Genomic DNA, 21,586 nt, shown 5'->3' with positions numbered 1-21,586 from the left:
TTTTGTTGTTGCTGGGAGTTGGAACCCTATTAGTTAGGTTGCTTAATATTTACGCTAAGTACTCTTTAAAATACCAGAATAGGGAGGATGGTGTAGGTCTAAGTTTATTACATTGATCAGTATTGCTGAACTATGAAATTTTTTTTTTTTGTATACAGGTATAACAGAATAGCTTTAGTGTAGTTGTTGTTTTAAACTTGAGTATGAACTTATACAAAATGCAGCAAGATATTTAAAAAACAGTTTTGTTGATTAAAAAACACTATATCGGATTCATATCGGTATCGGCAGATATCCAAATTTATGATATCGGTATCGGACATAAAAAAGTGGTATCGTGCCATCTCTACTAAAAACTACAGGTGCAGCTGTAGTTCAGGAAGGAGTGCAGGAAGTTTGCTTCGATCCCTGGGCCAGATGTTACCGGGTGAGCAGCCGGGTACACCAAAGACCGTCACAGGGAGAGGCAGACCATCACTCACACCTGCAGTCAGTCTAGAACCACCTAACCCATAGGTGTCAAACTCTGGCCCGCGGGCCAAATTTGGCCCGCAGCCTAATTACATTTGGCCCGCGAAGCCATACCAAATGACTATCAGAGCTGGCCTGCTGGTATTATACAGCTAATATATATATTGTTTAGTATTAAGCTTTGCTTGTTCCATATTCAGTTTTTCAGCAAAACTTGTTTGAGTCCATAAGAAAAGATTCATTCTCATATCTGGAGGAAGATTTTTTTTTCCAATAAATATTAACGTTAGCCCGCGACCTTGTTCCAGTTTTGAATTTTGGCCCACTGTGTGTTTGAGTTTGACACCCCTGCTCTAACCCTAACCCTCTGCCACACATGTTCGCCCCATGTCTGCAAACTCCACACACAAACGCCGCAGGAGCTTCTTCCTGTGTAGCAACAGTGCTACCCGTTGAACACCACGCTGCCACCAGCATTCTGATAATCATAGACTGTACTCGTCTCTTAAATCCAAGCTGGGAGCTGTTTCCACAAGCCTGACAGCCGAAGGCTCTGCCTTCGATTTTACTTTTAAAAACTCTAGTAAGGAAAAACTTCCAGGATGTTATGGGTCAACTGAAGGATTTTCAGGGAGCTTTTAGAATAGTGAGATAAGGAATTACAACAGATGAGTCTAGAAGCAACAAATGCAAAAGTATTTGTTGTATTTCAGCATCACTCAGAGACAAATGTAAATGGCCTGTATTTATATAGCGCTTTACTAGTCCCTAAGGACCCCAAAGCGCGTTACACAACCAGTCATCCACACATTCACACACTGGTGATGGCAGCTACATTGTAGCCACAGCCACCCTGGGGCGCACTGACAGAGGCGAGGCTGCCGGACACTGGCGCCACCGGGCCCTCTGACCACCACCAGTAGGCAACGGGTGAAGTGTCTTGCCCAAGGACACAACGACCGGGACGTATTGTATTGGTATGTTAGAAATACTGGCAGGTACTAGTTGAAGGACATATCCTCATTAAAAGTGACTGGGATGTGGTTCTGGGGACTTCCACAAAGTGTACTGGGCTAAACTAAATATGAATAGAAAAATAGCATTAATATTTTTGTGTGCCATAATAAAAAAGAAAGAAAGATGTGAACTGTACTACGACCTTCTCACCAAAAATAATCAACTTTCTGCAATGAGCTACAGACATCAGCAACTCCTTTGGAGAGTTTTGGTCTACTGGGAGCTGACGGATATTGTTCAGTCTTTCCACATCAACAAACTGGAAAACCATGCAGCCACGCACACGATGAGGAGGAGAAGAAGAGGAGTGAATTAAACTCAACCCAGTGACTTCAAAGGCTGTGCGCGTGTGCTCATGTGCTTGTGTACGCGTGCATTCTGGTGTGTTTTCATCTGCCAGAGCTCGACACGGGGATTACTGGGTTACGTGGATTACACAGTAATGCTGGGTGTTCAGAGGCACTCTGGAGTCCACGCACAGACCAACAGGCACGCTTTGTGGTGATCCAGACTACAGTCTGCAGAAGGAGGTTTAAGAAAACAATGCTGCCCTCAAGTGAGCAATCCAAGTATTGCAGAGGTTTTTAGAGTTCCAATGTTACTGTCAGTCTTTCAGCTTTAAATACATCATATGTATGCAGCTAGAATTATAATGTAACACCAAATATAAGAAAGATTAACAGCAGATTTAAACCAGACCTAAATCTTAATAATAGTTTCAGAGTTCCATTTCTAAATGCTAAATTAAAATGCCTTTGATAAATATTCCACCCTAATCTTAAATGTTCTCCTCTTCTCCCCATTTTGATTCTTCCTCTGTGTCCAACGTTACAATAATGACACTCAGTTCTGCGAGGTGGAGAGGAGTGGTAGATTGAAGAAAGCTGCTCATCTTCCAAACAGCAAGAACCCACCTGTGATCTCCCCGCGTGACAGTGACTCCAAACTGTGGAGCTTCACAAATAAATAACCAAAACATAGCTGGCTGTAGGACGGTTTCAACTGGACCTGAAGCTTAAATGGTGGTACGAATCAAAAATGTCAGAACAGAATGAGAAGGAAACCCAAATGTTTGTGACTCAAGCCTTATGCCGCTGGGTTGAGATGATCAGCTGGCCAGATCAACCACTTCTGTCGTACTGTGTTATGATGAATCCAGTCTATGAAGTCTCATCAACAAATCTTTTCAGAATAAGAGCGAACCCTTCAGACTGTGATGAATATCAGAGTGTTACTTGTTCTAAAAGGTAAGCGTAGTGCAGCCTGACAGGTGGTGAGTGTGTGTAGCAGGTGGTTGTAAAGACGCTCTGCTGCTCAAATCATTTTACGAAACAACAATGATCAAAAGTACAACACGTCAAGCTGCAAGAATTATTTGTGACGATCCTTTCTCTACCTGTCATGGAGTTCTCTGAGGTGCTGAGCTGTTCCCTCAATTTGTCCACATCATCAGGGTGGACCTGCTCGTACAGAGTGCTGCCAAACCACTCAGACTGGGGATGGTTCAGCACTGGTGTCACCGAGTCCGATACATAGATGACCCGACCCGTCTCTGCAGCAACCACAAACAGGAAGCCATCCGCCGCCTCCAAGATCAGGTGCTTTAGTTCCTACAGGGAAAGAAAGGTTGATTAACCAAGAAGCACAAACAAATAGACAAAGACAAATCAAGCTAATTTCAACCAAATACACAGTGAAAATGTGTTCAACTCAAATTAAGATGTAGTGAGTAAAAGTAAATGTTAATAAAGCATTTAAGTAGATATAAATGTTTATCAGAAGATGGAAACTCTTGATTAACTTAAAATAATTACAGCTCTGGTAATGTTGAAGAAATAGGTTTCCTGTTACTTTGAGCTATAGTCATTGAGATCTGGTAGCATGGCTCCGTGCTGCTGCTCCGTCTGCATATATGGCCGCAGGCAGGGAGAACAGCAGCAAGGGCATGACTGTCAATAGATGCAGTATTAAAGTCAGAAACAGCATGAAGCAGCTGCTCGTTTCCAGCTTGCACTTGGAATCTCTCACGCTTCTTGCGTTTCTTCTTCCTGATGTTGCCATCTCTTAATGTAGGTGTATTTTTCATTACAGCCATCTTCCTCTCACCTGGTTTGCCAGCACCAGTTTGTTTACCTGCATCTGGAAGTCCCACAGGATCTTAACTTCATCCTCAACCACCCTAAGGGGTGTGTCCCATTTTGACCTCAGGACTTCCAGGCCATACTCAGTGCAGATGTTTCATAACACTTGGTTATGGCGTTCTATGTATGCCCTGCCTGCTAGCATCTAGCACCCTGCTCTTATGTGCTGCAGGGATATCGAATGCAGCAATCTTGTTGATCATTTGGCTGAGGGGGGTTCAGGCCTATGCACACAGAGAGAGCATCTCCTTGGTAAATCCCACACTTCATGCTGACTTTTGGCATTCCAGGATCCATGCGTGAGGTACTGAGTCATTGCCTTTCTAGTAGTCAATTCAGGCAGCGCACAGGTTGGTTAGTCTAGTCTGAAACTCTTGAAAGTGATGGGGAATTCCGACAGCTCCATATTGTTCTCTCTCGTCTTCTCAACATGTTTGTGGTTTGCAAGATTTACGAATGTTGAAGCTGCTGCAAGGAGCTGTGACTGCAAGGCGGTTGGTGCCTCTTGTGATGGTAATTGCCATGAAGCTGTAGAGATGTCCTGTCAGCTTAAGCTTGGTTAAGCATCAGGTGGTTGCCTCCAGCCCTCACTGGAATCACCACCTCCAAATCTGTGGCCGTGGTCCTCAGCCAGAAAAGGGTGGAGTGCCCGCTCTGCATCAGTGTGCAGCTGCTACTTATCCACATCGAAATGAGTCAGTTGAGATAGTTCGGGCATCTGACAAGGACGCCTCCTGGGTGAGGTGTTGCAGGCATGTCCCAGGACCAGGACACATGCTGGAGTTCCCCTGGATAGACTGGATTAAGTGGCCAGGGAGGAGGAGGTGGTGTGGGGTTCTCTGCTTTGGCTGGTAGCCTCCACGACTCAGCCGCAGATAAGGATGGTTGTTTATATCAGATTTACAGCATTTTTTGGGAATGGCATAATAATGCATTTGAAAATGAAAGTGGGCTGATTTTAACTCCATTACAAAACACGTTAATTATTCTTTCTGAATCATATTTGTTTATATTAAGTGTTGTTAGTTCAAGGATGATAAAACATGGTGTGATTTTGTTGCATTTACTTTGTGTGTAAGCAAAATGAAAAACAGTAAGTAGCCACAAACTGTTTTTAATTTAGTAGAACTTGAGATGTTGGTCAGAACAACAAGTTGATCTTATTACTGTGTACTCAGAATGAGTACATTGCCCAACTTAGTTATCTTAAGTAACCTTTACTTAGTTTTTTTGAGGCAATGAGTTTGCATAATTGTTTTTTTTTAGTTCTGGGAACGAATGAGATTTTACAGCGTGCAGATTTTTGGTCACAATGGTCACCAAGTGCAGTTTAAAGACCTCTTTTAACAAAAGTGGTCTTTGTTGCACACTAGAAGACAGACAGTATATTGTCAAAAGCATTTGCTTGTCTCCTTTAACATAGATATGAACTTGAGTGACAGCCCATTCTTAATCCTGTCCGTCCATCCTTTGCAGCTGACACAGCTTTCCACAAGGTTTAAGTGCCTGTTTGTGGGAATTTTGGACCATTCTTCCAGGAGCACTTTGTGAGGTCAGACACTGACATTGGCCAGTCAAGTTCTTTCACACCAAACTCGCTCATCCATGTCTTTATGGATCTTGCTTTGTGCACAGGTGCACACTAATGTTGGAACAGCAAGGGGCCCAAACTGTTCCTACAACTTTGGGAGCATGAAATTGTCCAAAATGTCTTGTTATCCTGAAGCACTACGATTTCCATTCACTAGAACACAAAAACAGCCCCACACCATGATCCCCTCTCCACCAAACTTTACACAGTGTAGTCCGACAGTACTGTTCTCCCAGCAACTCGTCCATCTGATTGCCAGACGGGGAAGGATGATTCATCACTCCAGAGAATACGCATCACTGCTCTAGAGACAACTGGCAGCATGTTTTACTCTCCTGCATTCGACACTTTGCATTGCGCTCTGTGATGTAGTGCTTGCTTTCAGCTGCTTGGCCATGGAAACCCAATCTGCAAAGCTCACTCTTCTCCTCTACGCTAATCTGAAGACCACGTGAGGTTTGGAGGTCTGTAATGATTAACTGTGTAGAAAGTTGGGGACCTCTGTGCACCACCCACCTCAGCATCCACTGACCCCATTCTGTGATTTTATTTGGCCAACCTCATCCTTGCTGTTGTTCCCAGACATTCCCACTTCAACTAACAGTTGACTGTTGAATATTTTGTTGTGATGAAATTTCACAATAAAAAATATTTTTCTATGCCAGTTTCAGTTCCACTGCCATCCATCTTTTTGCTGTGAGCAGCTAGAGCTTTGCTCCTCTGACAGTGCAGTACCTGCTCCGTGAGAAAGGAAGGCTTATAGGCGCCATCGGTAGATGTGTTGCCCGTCCCTCTCATGGACTTCATATGGGAAACAGCCATGCGCAGGATGGTCAGCTTATCAGGTTTTCGAGCTAAAGCACTGCAGGTGGGGACCATGTCTGACAGCTCGGTGATGTATTGGGTCATTTTGTTGCGCCGGCGTCTCTCAATCTCACTGTGGTTCTCTCTACAACAGAGAAAAGATCAGTTAGGTGCTTGGAAGATGCAAGTTGAGAACCCCTTGCAGCCTTGGGATGTATCTTATCAGGATGTTTTGGAACTTTAGATGAATAACTGTACAATTTGATCTCAAAGATGCCCTTTGTTGTCAAATTATTATTCTTTATTTTAACAATTCAGTGTTTAAATATTCATCTAAGAAGAAAGCAGTGACAATAACACAGGGCACAAACAGTTAAGGACTTCAGTGGCTCCTCCAAGTATTGTTAAGTACTCTATTTGTAAAAAACACCTATTAGTCTTAATCCTGGACATAATCTCCTGCACTCTGACCATTATTATACAAACAGACACGAGTCTACAACGGCCAGATTAGCTGGTCCCACTTTATTTGGGGAAGACACAAAAACAACCAATGAATCTTTAAGTTGTGTGTGCTCCATCGAGCAGGTTACGCTGCAGACTTTACAGATTTACCAGCAGAGAAAGGTTTTTAAAAAAATCCATCATATCGGTGTGGATATACATAAAAATCATGCTGGAGCCAAGTTGGCAGTTTTTATTGACACCTCACAGATTCTCATGAAACTCGCGATTCTCAGAAAATTTTGGGTAAAAATTGAAAAATAAATGGATAAAATAAAATACAAGACAATTGCACAATACCAAAATAAAACATACCAAGCCTGCATAAGCTCAGCACACAAGGGAAGCTCTCGGCTTGGCTTACATCTGTCCCACATGTTGGGAATCCAAGTATGGAAAAAACCATCCTGGAAATCTTGTTAGATGTAACAGCAAAGGTATAACCACAGAGTACAACTAAGGCTCTGTGGCTTCAGATAATAGTTATATTTTACATTTATGGTTTGGCTATACTCATGAAGAGCCAACAAAACACAGAGTGAAGCTCAAGATTGATGATCAATGCGACAAAGTCTGATGTACAAAAATGGACAACAAGATGGTTTCTCAGGTCATGTGTGTTTTTAGGATTGTCACTTGACTCAGCAGTGACTCACAACCACTACTACTGCCACGTCAAGGCACCAACGAACTGAGCCCAGTTACACAGGAGGGTGTTTGCCTCCTTTTTAAAATGAAATTAACAATCTTTTTAATTGTTTAATAAATTAAATTAGTGTATCGATCCACTTCATGTTACAGCACGCTACAATACACATAAACCCCAGCATTCAAATGTCATCTAGTGTCAAATTCTACATGAGGCTAGAAAACATCTTGATGGACCACTCATCTCATGCTAAACATTTACTAGAATTTCAATCAAACAATAGCTCATAAGCAAGTTGCAAAAACCCCACAAACCCACTAGTGAATATTGTTTCTATGATTAAATTAAGTCCACAATATCTGTAAAAGTCTTTAAGTTGTTCAGATTCCAACAAAAAACAAAGAAAAATTAAATAATTAAACTGGTGAATCTGCACCGTCCAACCTCAAGGTGAGTGTGGGAGGAAATGTGACGTATTTGCTTGAGCTTGTATTTTGTTTGTAAAGACATGTCACCTTCATCAGTTCTTAAAACAAATATTAGACCGCATTCAACCCCTAGCAGGGAATATTACCTGACTGAGAACCTTTCACACTCTGCCTGTACACAGGGCAGTGTGTTTGCTCATCCCTCTAACCTTCAGTTCAGGTGTTATAGCCTAAAACAGTACCAGCTCTCCCCACCCACCATCCCCCCTCAAAAATAAAAGTGAATTCCTTTTTTCAGTTCATTCTTTTGTGTCATGAAATAAGATGCAAGGTGAATGAAAGCTGTTGCATATGGGAGAAAGCAACGATGAATATGCTGGAGTGGAAACAGCAGATGTACAATGTGCATATGCAGCGGCACATCCTTTCATGGTATGCCTTTCTCAATCCACATGGATCAGACATGAAATGCAGTTCCTTGTGTAGCCAGCAGAGAGCAGCTCCTGCTCTCCATTGTTACTGTTCAACTTCACAGATTCCGTCAGCTCCAAACAGCACTGACTGCTATACTTCAGAACTATCCTACACACTCACACATTACATTGTATTAGAAGGAACAAATGAAAGACAGGCTGAAATGAAAGGAAGTTGTGAGAGGACACTTGAGATGCAGTGAGAGGAAGACTCGAGTCCCCTTTATGTAAAAGAAAAAAGTCCCGATGTGTCCACATCAGTTACAAACAGGGTATCAGGAGGATTCTCAAAACAAAATGGGAATTTTTAGAACGATACCTCAAATTAAGGGACCAATTTAAACCAACATAACTGCTACTTTGTTCCAAGAAACCATTAACAACTCATTGCACCTGCCGGTACCCTGAAACAAAAACTGTGTGGTTTTCATGAACTATGTACTCAACAATTTCAGACAGTATGTGTGCCATCTACTGTGAATGTTCTCACCTTGAAAACTTGCTAGGCCCCTCTCCATCTTCATCATCAAAGTCCATTCTGAGAAACAACAACAGGAAAGAGAATTACCACTTCTTAATTTAATTAAGTATGTTTTTAATAAAAAATTTAAAATATTGCATAAACGTATCAGAACATAGCCACAAGCTACGTTTGGCCGACAAATTACAAGCAATTTGTAATTCGTAAGAAGAGGTAGAAAAGCTCCTTTGTCATTGATAGAATACCTACCAATGGTTGGACAAAGCTGGACTCAAAGACAGCGGACGGTAATGAAGAGAAGCAAATGTAGTCAGAAATGAGTGGACTGAACTACCAGAAGGCAACACTGCAGACATTGAGGACAGCTACAAGTACCTAGGAGTCCCACAGGCGAATGGGAACCACAAAGAGGCCGCTGAGAAAGCTGTAACCACCAAGTACCTGCAAAGGGTCAGGCAAGTCCTGAGGAGCTGAACGGTAAGAACTGTCAACACCTAGGCCCTGCCTGTGATCAGGTACCCTGCCCCTGCTCCCTTCACTTGTGAACAAGACCCTAAGATACTTGAAGTCCTCCACTTGGGGCAAGAATCTGTCCTTGAGACAGAATGGACACTCGACCCTTTTCTGGCTGAGGACCGTGGCCTCAGACGTGGAGGTGCAGAGTCTCATTCCCACCGCTTCACACTCGGCTGCGAACCGTTCCAATGTGAGCTGTAGGCCATCACCTGATGAAGCCAACAGAACCACACCCTCTGTGAAAAGCAGTGTTGAGATTCTGAGACCACCAAAGTAAAAGCCTTCCACTAGGTGCAGCAGCTTCAGCAATCAGAATCAGAAGGACTTTATTTATCCCCGAGGGGCAATTAAGATACAACAGAGCAGCATGGCGTTGAAGATAAGGACAGGGCATAAACAGGCACACAGAATATACAGTATATACACAGTTTTAAAATTTAACTGACTGAATAGGTGAATAAATAACTGTAAGTGACTAAAAGTGAGTCAAGTGTCACTTACAGTTATTTATTCACTTTAATTTGGAGATGCTGAACTCAGGTGCAGACTCAGTGTCCCCAGTCTCAGATGCTGTTGACGCTCTGCCGGAGGTGTGAGTTTAAGATCTAGTGGGCCGGGGCCTCTGCTAGGTGTTCCCAGCACACCCTCACTACACGTTTAGGTGCGCCAGGTCTGTCCAGCATCCTTCCCCAGCAGGTGGTGATCAGTTGACAGCACAGCTCCTCTCTTCACCTGAGTGTCCAGAACATTAGGCCACAGGTCTGGTGATTGATGTTCGAATTTATAATCGTATGACCAGACCTGCGGCTGAGGGTGTCTTGGTGCCACGTGCACTTCTGCTCGGATACGGTGTTCATTATGGACAAACTGTGGTTTACAAAGAAGTCCAATAACAAAACATTGCTCAGGTTCAGATCCAGGAGGCCATTCCTCCTAATCACGCCCCTCCAGGTCTCACTGTTGTTGCCCACATGAGCGTTGAAGTCTCCCAGTAGGACAATAGAGTCCCCAGCACCCTCAAGCACCCCCACCCAGGAACCCCAAGAAAGCTGGGTACTCTAAACTGTGGTTCAGTGCAGAAGTGCAGGCAACAGTCAGGACCTATTCCCCAACCAAAGGCGCAGGGAACAAGCCCTCTCATCCACTGGGAGAAACCCCACATTACAGGCAGCAAGACGAGGGGATAGTACGATACCACCCCAGCCCGGTACCTTTCACCAAAGTCAACTCCAGACTGAGACAGAGTCCAGTCTCTCTCCAGGAGAGTGGTTCCAGAGCCCAGGCCGTGCATGGAGGTGAGCCAGACTATATCTCGCTGGTACCTCTGTCAAACTCATGCACTAACAGGCTCCCTCCCCACCAGAGAGGTGACATGCCATGTCTCAGTCACTAGTTTTGGTAGTTGGGGGTCGGTCCGCCAGGGCCTCCGCTTCTGGCCGCCGCCCAACACACTTTGCTACCAACCCCTATGGCGCCTCCTGCGAGTGGTGGGCCAATAGGAGCATGGGCCCATTTCCCTTTTTCAGGGTTAGGGTTTGCTGTTAAGAATACTTGCTGGAGAATTAAAACTGTTATGCACACTGTCTGCAGGCAACAGAGAAGATTTTTAGCTGTTCGTTACCTTGACATCATTTCGAAACCACACAAACACGTGAACACGTTCACATACACTCTGAGCTGGGCACATACAGCAGGAACACCATAGACAGGAGTAAACTGTATCGCAACCTTGAGCCATACCTTACTTTCTACATTGCCTGTGCATGGGTTAAGTGCACCGTTAAGTGTAAACTGACCAACTAATGTACAACAAACAGAAATATACAAAGTCTAGAGCAATCGATGTGTATTCCAGATCATTCTTGTAATTCTGTGACTTCCATGCTAATGCGGTCTGCCTTCAGTATGAGATGTGGTTCCATTCTAAATGAATCCTTTTTAAAGTTGAAATGACAAATTCAAACAACTAGAATATTTTTCATATAAAGAGGTGAGAAAATATCCTCGCACATTTTATCACTCACAGAATAAAATGTGCGAGGATATTCACAGAAACTGTGAATGACAGAACAGTATTAACAGTATACAGTTACTTTTTCAGTTAATACTGTTAATGAATCACAACTCGATGGAAGGGACGATCATTGTTGGCTTTTTCCTGCAGAGAGAACAGCTGGACCTCACAAATAGTATCTTGTGCGGAGAAACTATTCTTATAAACGAGTCTTCTAAACAATATGCTTTCAAAGTTTGAGACACCCAAACTTCTAGTTTTTCATTTAAACCTTGATTGTCTTTCTGGTATTGAGATTGTGGGATGCAACTACGTGAGCACCCACGCTTCTTAGAAAAATCAATAAGTATTATCAATAGACACAATGTGTTGATAATTACTATTGATAATGGGAAAATGCTGAACTACTGCATTTTTCCATTATCAATAGCAATGAATCTTGCTGCATCAACAGAGCAAGAATCAGTTCCATGTCCCACAGTGGGACCAACTCCACTGAGCAGTTTGCAATTAGCAAGTGGTGAGTTTATTGCAGCGAGTTGTCTAGTGTGTAATCATACCGCTGTGAATTAGAAATACCAACGTGTTAAATCTTGCACGGTTCCAACGAGGATGAGAGAGGCTTAGCATTGTTCCCAGGAGTGATAAAAATCGCTCTTTGATGGTGTACTCATTGCCCAAAATCAGACATGTAGGTGCAGATACATTTAAAAGCAGAAGACAATAAGAAAATTTGTCGTGTCAATACAGTTATGCTGCAGTATTGAGGACACTGCGAGAGTCCTAAACCTCAATACAATTACACCGATTGCATTTACTAGTTCAGAATACAGTAAATTTAACACTAACAGGATTTAAAGGACTGATGACCCAACAAAGCTTTTTTGATCCTTTAATTTTAAAGCTAATTTCCACAGCATATCAGCAGTAAAGACACTCACCCTCCTGATCTCCTCTTGCCCCCACGACCTGGGACGGCTCCACCCATCCTCACCGGTCCAGATCCAACAGCTCCTGGCATTGAAACTGTCCCTGGCAACTCACTGCCCATTTCTGGAAGATATAACAGAGGGAGGACTAACTATGGTTCTAATCTTAAAGCAATATAATTTGCAGCTATAAAACTGTTTCTATGCTTGTGTGTCCTCTGTGTGTGTCTTCTCCATTGCTTAATATAAACTGTAATTTGCAAATGTGCATTTGAAGTACTGTAAGATGTGTCAAATATTCTAAACTACTCACATGTATGTTTACATTGCTTTTATGTTACAGTGCTGTTAAAAAAATATTTGTCACACTTTCAGATTATCAAACACGTTTTTAGACATATATATATATACACACATACACACACACCAGTAAAAATACAGGCTTCCTCTTTTACTCAACATTAAGCTGGTACAGTGTGAGGACCACAGTCTATGCTCCTGGAGTCTCTATCATCACTCTGTGCCTCTACATCTTTCTGCGCCACTCACTCATTAAGCCAGGTGAAATGGATAAGTGAAGCAAACCTGCCAGTATAACTCAGTGCACAAAGTAAATTAATTAAAATTTGATACAGTATGTGTTACTGCACCCAGAGATATATACATACACAATCTCACATGCACACAGACACAAACACTGCACTAAATAAAGCAGGCTAAATGTCTCCTCATTGTTGAGTGCCACAACAAAATGATGATAAAAACCTGATCTATACAACAAAAAGGAACCTAGGAAATTAAAAGCCACTAGTAACACCAGTACAAACATCCCTCATATCAGATAGGTGTCTGTTCTCTCGTAGCTCTGTTTTTAGCCTCCGCCATCTTCTACTCTACTCGTTTCACTATGTTGATGAGACAGTGAGAAGTCTGGAGCTCGACCAGAAAGCCAGAAGTAGAAAAGCCCTGGGGTTAAATCCATTAATGAGCCTTTGGGGAGACTGAAGGAAATGCTGCCTCCTTTCTCCTTTTCAATCACTGCACACCCTTACCCAAGGTTGTTTCTATTCCCGCTCTTCAGTCACGCTTTATTTCTGACCTCCATAGTTTTTTCCCCTAGCCACAAAGCTTAACAAACAGCCCTCAAACAGCAGGATTATTACACACTCAAAATACCACTATACACGTCTTTCAAGTTTCGAGTGAAGCTAGCTAAATAATAACAAAAAAACAAATGCTGCTAAAGACACATACAGTGAAAGTGGAAATTATATCCTTAGTTTTAACCTAAAACTCATTGTTGCACTCAGGGGCAGCACAAAAGCGACCCCGCTTAAGCTCATTTTTAGTTTTAGTCCCCTCGATTTCCCCCCAAGTTATCAGTTCTGTCGCTAGTTAGCTAACATGAACTAATGGAAGTCTATTAGACGCAACCAACCAACCCGGTAACGTAGAAGATGGCGCTGAACATGTTTTTAAAACTTTAATTTTAAGCACTTTAAAAAAAAAAAACAGCTTCTAAGAGTTATAACTATGTCAGTTTCACAGTGTTTCATCTCCTTTAATTGTCATGGTTAAAATGTTGAACACCGTCAGTGTTTCTCTATACCTCTGCTATCATTTCTCATGATGAATTATCACTTATCATCACGTAGAAGTCAAAGGCCAAAATGTAAAAGACTTGATTTTAAAGGTAACATTATCTGTATTCACAAACTATGTTTACTGAGCAGGTGTCTAAATCGAATCCGAATGATATAGCCTGTACAGGTACACAGGGCTTGTTTGCAATCATACATTAATGCTGGCATGTGTTGGCTGATAATAGAAACGTGCAGAACCCTTAAAAATATATGCCTCAAGTCACCAAGTTTCACTGCTGTATAAATGGACAGTTAATTGTTTAGTCCCTGTGTGTAAATATGGTTTTTGGGGACCTTTTCTGTAACTTAAATACTCCCAACAGCCTAACCTAGTTGAAGCTGGGATCGGCCTGAGCATCCCACAACCCTAATCCAGACAAGCTAGTCTGATAGTTCAGTTCAGTTCAGTTCAGTTCATTTTTATTTCAAACATTTCAAACATGTGCCTTCACAATCATTACAAAATATCATTCCATTATTTGTTTGAAAAGGAGTAGGCTGAAGTATTTACTTATTTGTCCCTACCCCCTCAAGTTTTACCTCTCATTCATTTAATTTTTTTTTTTGTCTTAAATTAAACAAACAACATATGAAACATATAAACATATGAAGTAAAACAAAACATAACATACATAAATCAAAAACAAGAAATTAGCAAGCCCCACCACAGTATAGTTTCTTTCATATGAAAAATACAGAATGTGTATATTTGCAGATACACAAGTTATGGAAAAACAACAAACCAAAACAAAACAAAAAAACAACCAAAAAAGAACCGCAACACCATTTCCAGCAACATTACCGTCCTGGGTTAACCCCGTTTTCTTCATTCTTATACTTATTTAAAATTAGGTTTTTATATTTTACTTTAAACTGTTTTATGTTTTGACTGTCTTTTATTTCTTCTGTTAGACTGTTCCATAATTTAACTCCTGCAATTGAGATTGACATAGTTCTTAAAGTTGTTCTAGCACTTTGTATTTTTAAATTCCATTTCCCTCTTAAGTTATACCCACCTTCTCTTTCTATGAACAATTTACAGATTTCTTTGGGAAGCAGTTTATTTCTGACTTTATACATTATCTGCGCTGTTTTAAGCTTCACCAAGTCTTGGAATTTAATAGCTTGCATTTTGACAAAGAGTGCATTTGTATGGTCCCTGTACCCTACATTATTTATTAATCTAATGGCCCTTTTCTGTATTATAGTTATTGTTTGTGTGTTACTTTTGTATGTGTTTCCCCAGACCTCTACACAGTAGCTCATATATGGCAGTAGTAAAGCACAGTATAAAATGTGCAGTGCTTTCTGATCCAACATATGCTTTGCTTTTCCCAGGACGGCAATGCCCCGTGCCAATTTCCCCCGAACATAAGTAATGTGTGGCTTCCAACAGAGCTTGTGGTCAATGATCACCCCAAGAAATTTTATTTCATTTACTCTTTCTAAATATACATTGTCAACACATATTTCTACTTCGATGTTTTTCTTTTGGTTTCCAAACAACATAAATTTGGTTTTATCGAGATTCAATGATAATTTATTTATATCAAACCACTTCTTTAATATCGTTAATTCCTGTGTGATCATTTCCAAAACCTGTGGCAATTCCCCACCTGCACACAGTATATTTGTGTCATCTGCAAATATTACAAACTTTAAAATCTCCGATACTCTGCAGATATCATTTAAGTACATAATAAACATTTTTGGACCCAGTACTGAACCTTGAGGTACTCCACAAGCTATATCCATCAAATTAGATTTATATTCATTTATTTGTACATATTGTTGCCTATTCCCTACATAGTGAATGCATGAATCCAATAGAAGTAGTGGGAAAAGCTCAAATTGCTCCATAGTATGTGAATGTGTGGATGACTGGATGTGTGAAGCGCTTTGGGGTCCTTAGGGACGAGTAAAGCGCTATATAAATACAGGCCATTTACCATTTACAGTCTTGGAGGGATATTCTGATCTGCTGTTATATACTGGCATATACTGGTGTATACTGGTATATACTGGTGTATACTAGAGATGGCACGATACCACTTTTTTATGTCCGATACCGATATCATAAATTTGGATATCTGCCGATACCGATATGAATCCGATATAGTGTTTTTTAATCAACAAAACTGTTTTTTAAATATCTTGCTGCATTTTGTATAAGTTCATACTCAAGTTTAAAACAACAACAACACTAAAGCTATTCTGTTATACCTGTATGCAAAAAAAAAATTTCATAGTTCAGCAATACTGATCAATCTAATAAACTTAGACCTACACCATCCTCCCTATTCTGGTATTTTAAAGAGTACTTAGCGTAAATATTAAGCAACCTAACTAATAGGGTTCCAACTCCCAGCAACAACAAAAATAAATAAATAAAAAATAGGGAACCACCCCTCACGCTCCACCTCATGATGCTTAATCGACGTAATCAACCTTAATTTGATGCAGTGTGAAATTTTTTTTCAGGAAATGTTAAATAGATTCAACATCTTTCTTCAACAAAATTGCAGACTGCACAGATGGTACCTTCCCAAAGGAAAAAGTACTATAGCTTACTAGGGTATATTAGACTTAACAGTCACTATATACAGTAATGGACTTCTATACATTTTACATCAAATTTAAACTTTGGGTGTCAGATAATTATTTATTAAAAGCTCGACATTTTAAATGAGAATAAGAAAGAAAAGTATGTCTTTGTGCCCCCTTTTCCCTGTTCATGCCGTATCGGCCCCCCTGGCTAAACTTTGCTAGATCCGCCCCTGCACAGTTACAGCCGTCAGCTACGTAGAAAAAGATCCTCGAGTAGAAAGTAATATTAAATAAATTCTAACAACAGCTTATCAAGCTTAAACGTGCTGCTGTTGTTCAGCCGCTGGTTTCCTCTTTCTGGTGCAAAGTGGGCCAAAAACAAACAAGAGAGACGGACTCACGACAGAAAAGCCGATCAGCTGATCACAGATCAGTTTCATGATTGAAGTAGCAGCAAGAGGAGGCAGTCGCTCCATATATCGCTTGTTAAGGGCATGGCTATGAAACTAACTTTACTTGGAAGGTTTATGAATTCAATAAATCAACTGACCTTAGTACAGGTGTAGAACAACTTTCTGTTTTTTGATCACTTAGTTAATGGAAAATGATTTCAGCAATAAATAAGACTAGTTTAACTGATAAATGAACAGTCAAAGATCTGACAAGGATGCTCTGCTACATTCTAGCAATCCGGTTGTTCAGTCTGACGTCACTAGCCGTGTCTGGGCCTAAACTCCGCTGCAGGTCCATATATCAAACAAACACTTAGCATTACTGAGAGTTGAAAAACTGTCTAAAGTCTTTCATCTTTAATAAAATGATCAGCGTTCTGCTCTACCAGGTGTAACAATTGAATTTAACATCCAGGCATCCATGAAAACGGAATTTATGACATTTAACGGAGTTAGAAGTTAGCAGGAGGTTAGCTCGCTAGCTTCTATCTAAATACAATATAGCATGTCCTGACTGCGGGGTTTTGGAAACAAATTAAAACGTACAGCTCTGTTATCACTTCCAGCATAAATGAAGACAGAAAGCTAAACAGCAGTGACGTTTGTAGGGTTACTGAAGTTGGGCTAGCTGCTATATAATGATGTGCTACGTGACCGCTAGCGACACAGCTATGTTAGCATGATATAAACAAGCTAACTTTTTTTCCACTCGATAAAAGTTAAGGTGAGTGTTCTCGGTGGTCAGGAACAAATGTAATCGCATGGCAGGATGCTGTAAAAGGACCAAACTTCAGCCAGGAGAACAACTGAGATAATCCATCCACAATACGAGGTTAGTCATTCATATACTGCTGCATGGGCTGGGCTGTAGTTACATCCTAAGGTTTTAAAAACTGAGCTTAAATAAATGATTAGCGGTAATAAAGGCCGAGGGAGGTCAACAGGGATCACTGACTGTTTTAGGAGCTTTTTGAGATCAAATAGAAGAAAATACAAAACATTAAACATGTTCACAACACAAAAGCCATATTAAACGCAGACTACTTTAGGCCCGGAAGTAGGATTCGTCGCGTCATCACTGAACAACCGGATTACTCTTCTGAGCTGCAGTTTGATTTATGGCCTGATTTTTTTTTATGGGTTTTTTTGTCCTCTCAAAGCACACAGACCTCATCAGATCATTTCACTTCTCGTGTTTCTCACCCTCTTACACCAAATGAGTCTGAGCCACAGAATTATGGGAATAATCCTGCAGTGACCAGCCCTCCCACATCCCTGGGTATCTGGTCTGAGTCAATGTGCCTGACTCTACTGCCATCCCAGGGAAACTATAAGGCTGATTTTTTTCCTCTGGCTGTGCTTAATGACACACAGAGCTCTCACTGCCTGCATCCACCACACATTGGAATGGCTCATTATACAGTTGGATGCAGCCTCCATACAAGACATCTGCACTGACTGAGATCTTCTTTGACTAAGAATAAGAAGAATTTTGTTTTGTCTGCTCCCCGTCTTCTTTTCTTTCAGCTGCTCGATTGAGGGGTCACAATAGCCGCTCATCTGCCTCCATCTGACCACATGCCTAGAAGGCACCTCTGTCACACCAGCCCTCTGCATGTAGTCTTCTCTGAGATCTTACTCTTTTCCTTCTGCCTGGTAGCTTCATATTCAAAATCTTTGGTCCAGTATATGCACTCTCCCTCATCTGCATGTCCCTCTGATTTACTCAGTTCTAATCTTGTCCATCCTGCTCACTCCCAATGAAAACTTTAACATCTTCAGCTCTGCCTCCTGTCATTTTGTCAGTGCCCCCCTCTTCAAACCATACATCATCACTCCTGCTTCTATCCTTCTGTCAGAAATGACTCCTGAAATTCCTCCACCATGCCTGTTCACGCTTCTTCACCTTTTTCTCTGCAGTTTGTCTGCTGACAGTGCCCTTTCATTGTCTGACAGGACTGTTCATTTTTCATTCTAATTGCACCTCATTTCAACACTCTGTATGCAGCAAAGGTACTAATAACCAGTCAGTTCTTTATTTGTATTCCCTTTTCATTTACACTGTCAATGAAGTGACGCAAAGCATTAAGGCTGACCCGTTTCTTCAAGAGAGTCTCTGTCATCCGCACAGGAATAATTACTTTACCGCAGTACTTTTTCAGATTACGTCAACTTGAATTCATTTATGCTACAGTGACATATGATGTGTGACAAGAAAAAAAATTCTCAAGGGTGCTCCACACTCACAACCACCTTTGATCACAGGACGAGTGCACAGATCGCCTGAGAAGACGCAACGTTTCCGCAGACAGTCGCTGTCTCACTCGGACTGTTGAAGGTTTGCAAATGATTTGTGTCCAACTAATAAATGTAAACAGATTGCAGAGTCTGTGTCCGTGATCACACACAGAGAACTCAACTCTATTTGTGCCAGCTGAGTTGAGTCCTGGCTATTTTCTTGTACAACAGGAAAACTTGCTGAGGACAAATGGACTTTTTAAATAGGAATCCCTACCTATGTAGACGACAGAAAACATGTGATTTACCACAGTTAATTACTGTATTATCAAAAACAGATTGCTTGTAATTGACTGCTTGACCCCATTTAATCTCAGACTGTGGAGTGCTCTCTTCTAGGATGACAGTCACAGCTTGAAATCTTTGTTGCTGATGAAAATGGTTCAGCAGCATTCTGAAACTTGCTGAATGAATTCCAGCGAGTCCTGAAGCTGCTGTATAACTTTATCATCATTTCGTGGTTGTTTTCCCTTTGAATTGCCATCAAAATTCAAAAAATTCAACCTATTTAGTAGTATATACTTTCATTCTTTACCAAGTATTAATGTAGCAAACAGGTAGAACTTCACATACAACTTATTTAGTAAACTGGCAAAATGAGGACAATGTATTAGCATTGTAGTGAAATTTTTAGGACTGATTCAAGCAGCTAACGTCTATTAATGCTGATGCTTAACATTTGGTACTGCAGTTGTGTCCGTCTGCATATCTACAAGTATTTGGCAACAAAAAGCATGTTGTGAGGGGTTTTTAACCAACTTCCATGCATGCTGCAACTGCCTGATGCTTGACATGGGCCAAAAGCTGACTGGTGATCGGTGGAGTTTACCAGGAATGGGAGAAAGATTGAAAAACAAAATACCAAAGATCAGGACAGCATCATGAAAAGTGACCGACACCGGCTACAGTGGGCACTTCTCGTTGTTTTTAGCATTTTGTTTCGGTTCTTTGTATCTTATAACGTCTCCGTGCTTGGCTAAGGACCGACAACAGCACAGGCAACAGTAGCCCACAAAAGGTTGTGCATCATATTTCTGACACCTGATGTTCTCTGCATCAGTTGTCAGATGGACACCGTGTCCACGCACCGCCAACGCCGCTGAACCGTAATTTCCCCTCGACTCTGCAGCCTGTTTGTGGTCTTTAAAAGTTTAGATATATGGATTCAGCTCACTTGTTTTCACCGTGGCTTGACGCCGGCTTGCAGTTACTTGTTTATTTACCCCAAACCAAGAGGACATCCCAAAGTGCAGGGGCAGACTTTTAAACAGCATTCCGCTTTGTCCAAGCGCCCCGGAACATATTTATCGGCTTTCTGTGCAATAAAGAATCAACAGGCACGGAACAGAGATACACGAATAAGGCAAATGCCGATGTGAGACTGCTCCCCTTTCATAAAAACGAGCATTTAAATATCTTAGAGGCAACACAGCGTATAAAGGGCAATGGGGTACGGCAACAATATGCAAAATAACCTTTTGTATCACTGAGAGAGGAAAGCAACGGGCTGGACAGCCAAACCCGTACAGCTAGCAGTTCTACGGGACATGAATCGCAGCAAAAGTATGACAACAAATGGGCATAAAGCCATAAAATCACACAGCAACCACGTCATTTCGACAGAAGTTGGCTGCAAACCTGGGAAGAAAAGCCTCGCGGTGGTGTGAATGTCGGCTTGGTGGGGGAAGGGATATGGATGCTGGAGCCAGGCTACGGCGGCCTGTCGGAGCTTCGACCTTCTTCAGCAACAGTCGAAACAAAACCCGGCTGCATTTTCTCCTTTACTGTCCTGAACATATCCATTTTATTTCTCCACCAGCACACTATAGCTGCTCACTTACCGGACGGGTTGACCGCAGCCGGGGTTGCCATGTTTCCTCGGCGGAGAAAAATAACAAAACGGCGGCGATGCAGATGACGCACAATACGGCTCGAAAGCCCCCGCGAGAGACTGTCTCTTCTCCGCGGGATTAGCACGCGAGACTCGGTCTAGCCACCAACTACACATCCGCTAAAGCAGCGGAAAATAATGTGGACTCAAGCCGCTAACAAAGCCTGTCTGTATAAATATATAAAGAGAGAGAGACAGATGGATAGATTTAAAAATATATATATGACGTATCTTTAATGAAAAAAAGTGGTTTTAATAAAATTCAAGATGTCTGAATGGTAACACCGCGAGATTTTCGACTTGCTTGAATAAATTAATGTTCTACAGTGTGGACAGTGTACGTAATGCACGGTGCTGTGGAAGCAGGCATCGGTGGTTTGTAGCGGGCTTGTTTGTTGGGACGCTTGGAAGAATACATTTCCGCCTACGCTTGTTCGCTGCTCTTCCTCTCGGCACCGAGCCGTGCAGTCGTGGACTTATTACAAGATCGTCAGTTGTTAACCTTTGCATTTGTTCTGCCTTAAAATATTATCTGCCATCAAGTATCATTGCAGGGTCCTGACTGATGTTCGCGCTATATAATAAAACTGAGCTGAGCTTAACTCCTCATTGGCTTGTACCTTTTATATTAAATCAATCGATTTTGGCAAAACCTGAAACAGTTAAGACACAAGTACAGGCCTTATTTTCCCTCTACGCACAGGATAATGCAATCTTCAACAACTGAAAAGATTTCA

General features: G+C 41.6%; 1 protein-coding gene across 3 annotated transcripts in view; it reads right to left on the bottom strand.

Annotated features, from left to right (window-relative positions):
* The window catches only part of arnt2 (aryl-hydrocarbon receptor nuclear translocator 2), a 62,937-nt gene extending 41,838 nt beyond the window's left edge, over positions 1 to 21,099 (bottom strand). The window contains exons 1-5 of one of the 3 annotated variants that reach the window (XM_080884056.1): positions 20,800 to 21,099; positions 12,031 to 12,142; positions 8,569 to 8,616; positions 5,956 to 6,169; positions 2,885 to 3,098 (exon numbers count right to left, since the gene is read on the bottom strand). In XM_080884056.1, coding sequence (XP_080740182.1) covers positions 2,885 to 3,098; positions 5,956 to 6,169; positions 8,569 to 8,616; positions 12,031 to 12,142; positions 20,800 to 20,830 — 619 coding nt within the window. In that variant the 5' untranslated portion in view covers positions 20,831 to 21,099. Of the gene's footprint in view, positions 1 to 2,884; positions 3,099 to 5,955; positions 6,170 to 8,568; positions 8,617 to 12,030; positions 12,143 to 20,596; positions 20,740 to 20,799 lie in introns of those variants that run through there. The other 2 variants (XM_080884057.1, XM_080884058.1) reach the window with 2 other exon arrangements.
* Between the last annotated feature and the right edge of the window lie 487 nt (positions 21,100 to 21,586).

This window comes from Rhamphochromis sp. 'chilingali', assembly GCF_963969265.1.
Source record: "Rhamphochromis sp. 'chilingali' genome assembly, chromosome: 6".
Classification (NCBI taxonomy): Eukaryota; Metazoa; Chordata; class Actinopteri; order Cichliformes; family Cichlidae; genus Rhamphochromis; species Rhamphochromis sp. 'chilingali'.
The sequence above is the reverse complement of the archived record's forward strand: the minus strand, read 5'-3'. Positions and strand labels throughout refer to the sequence as shown.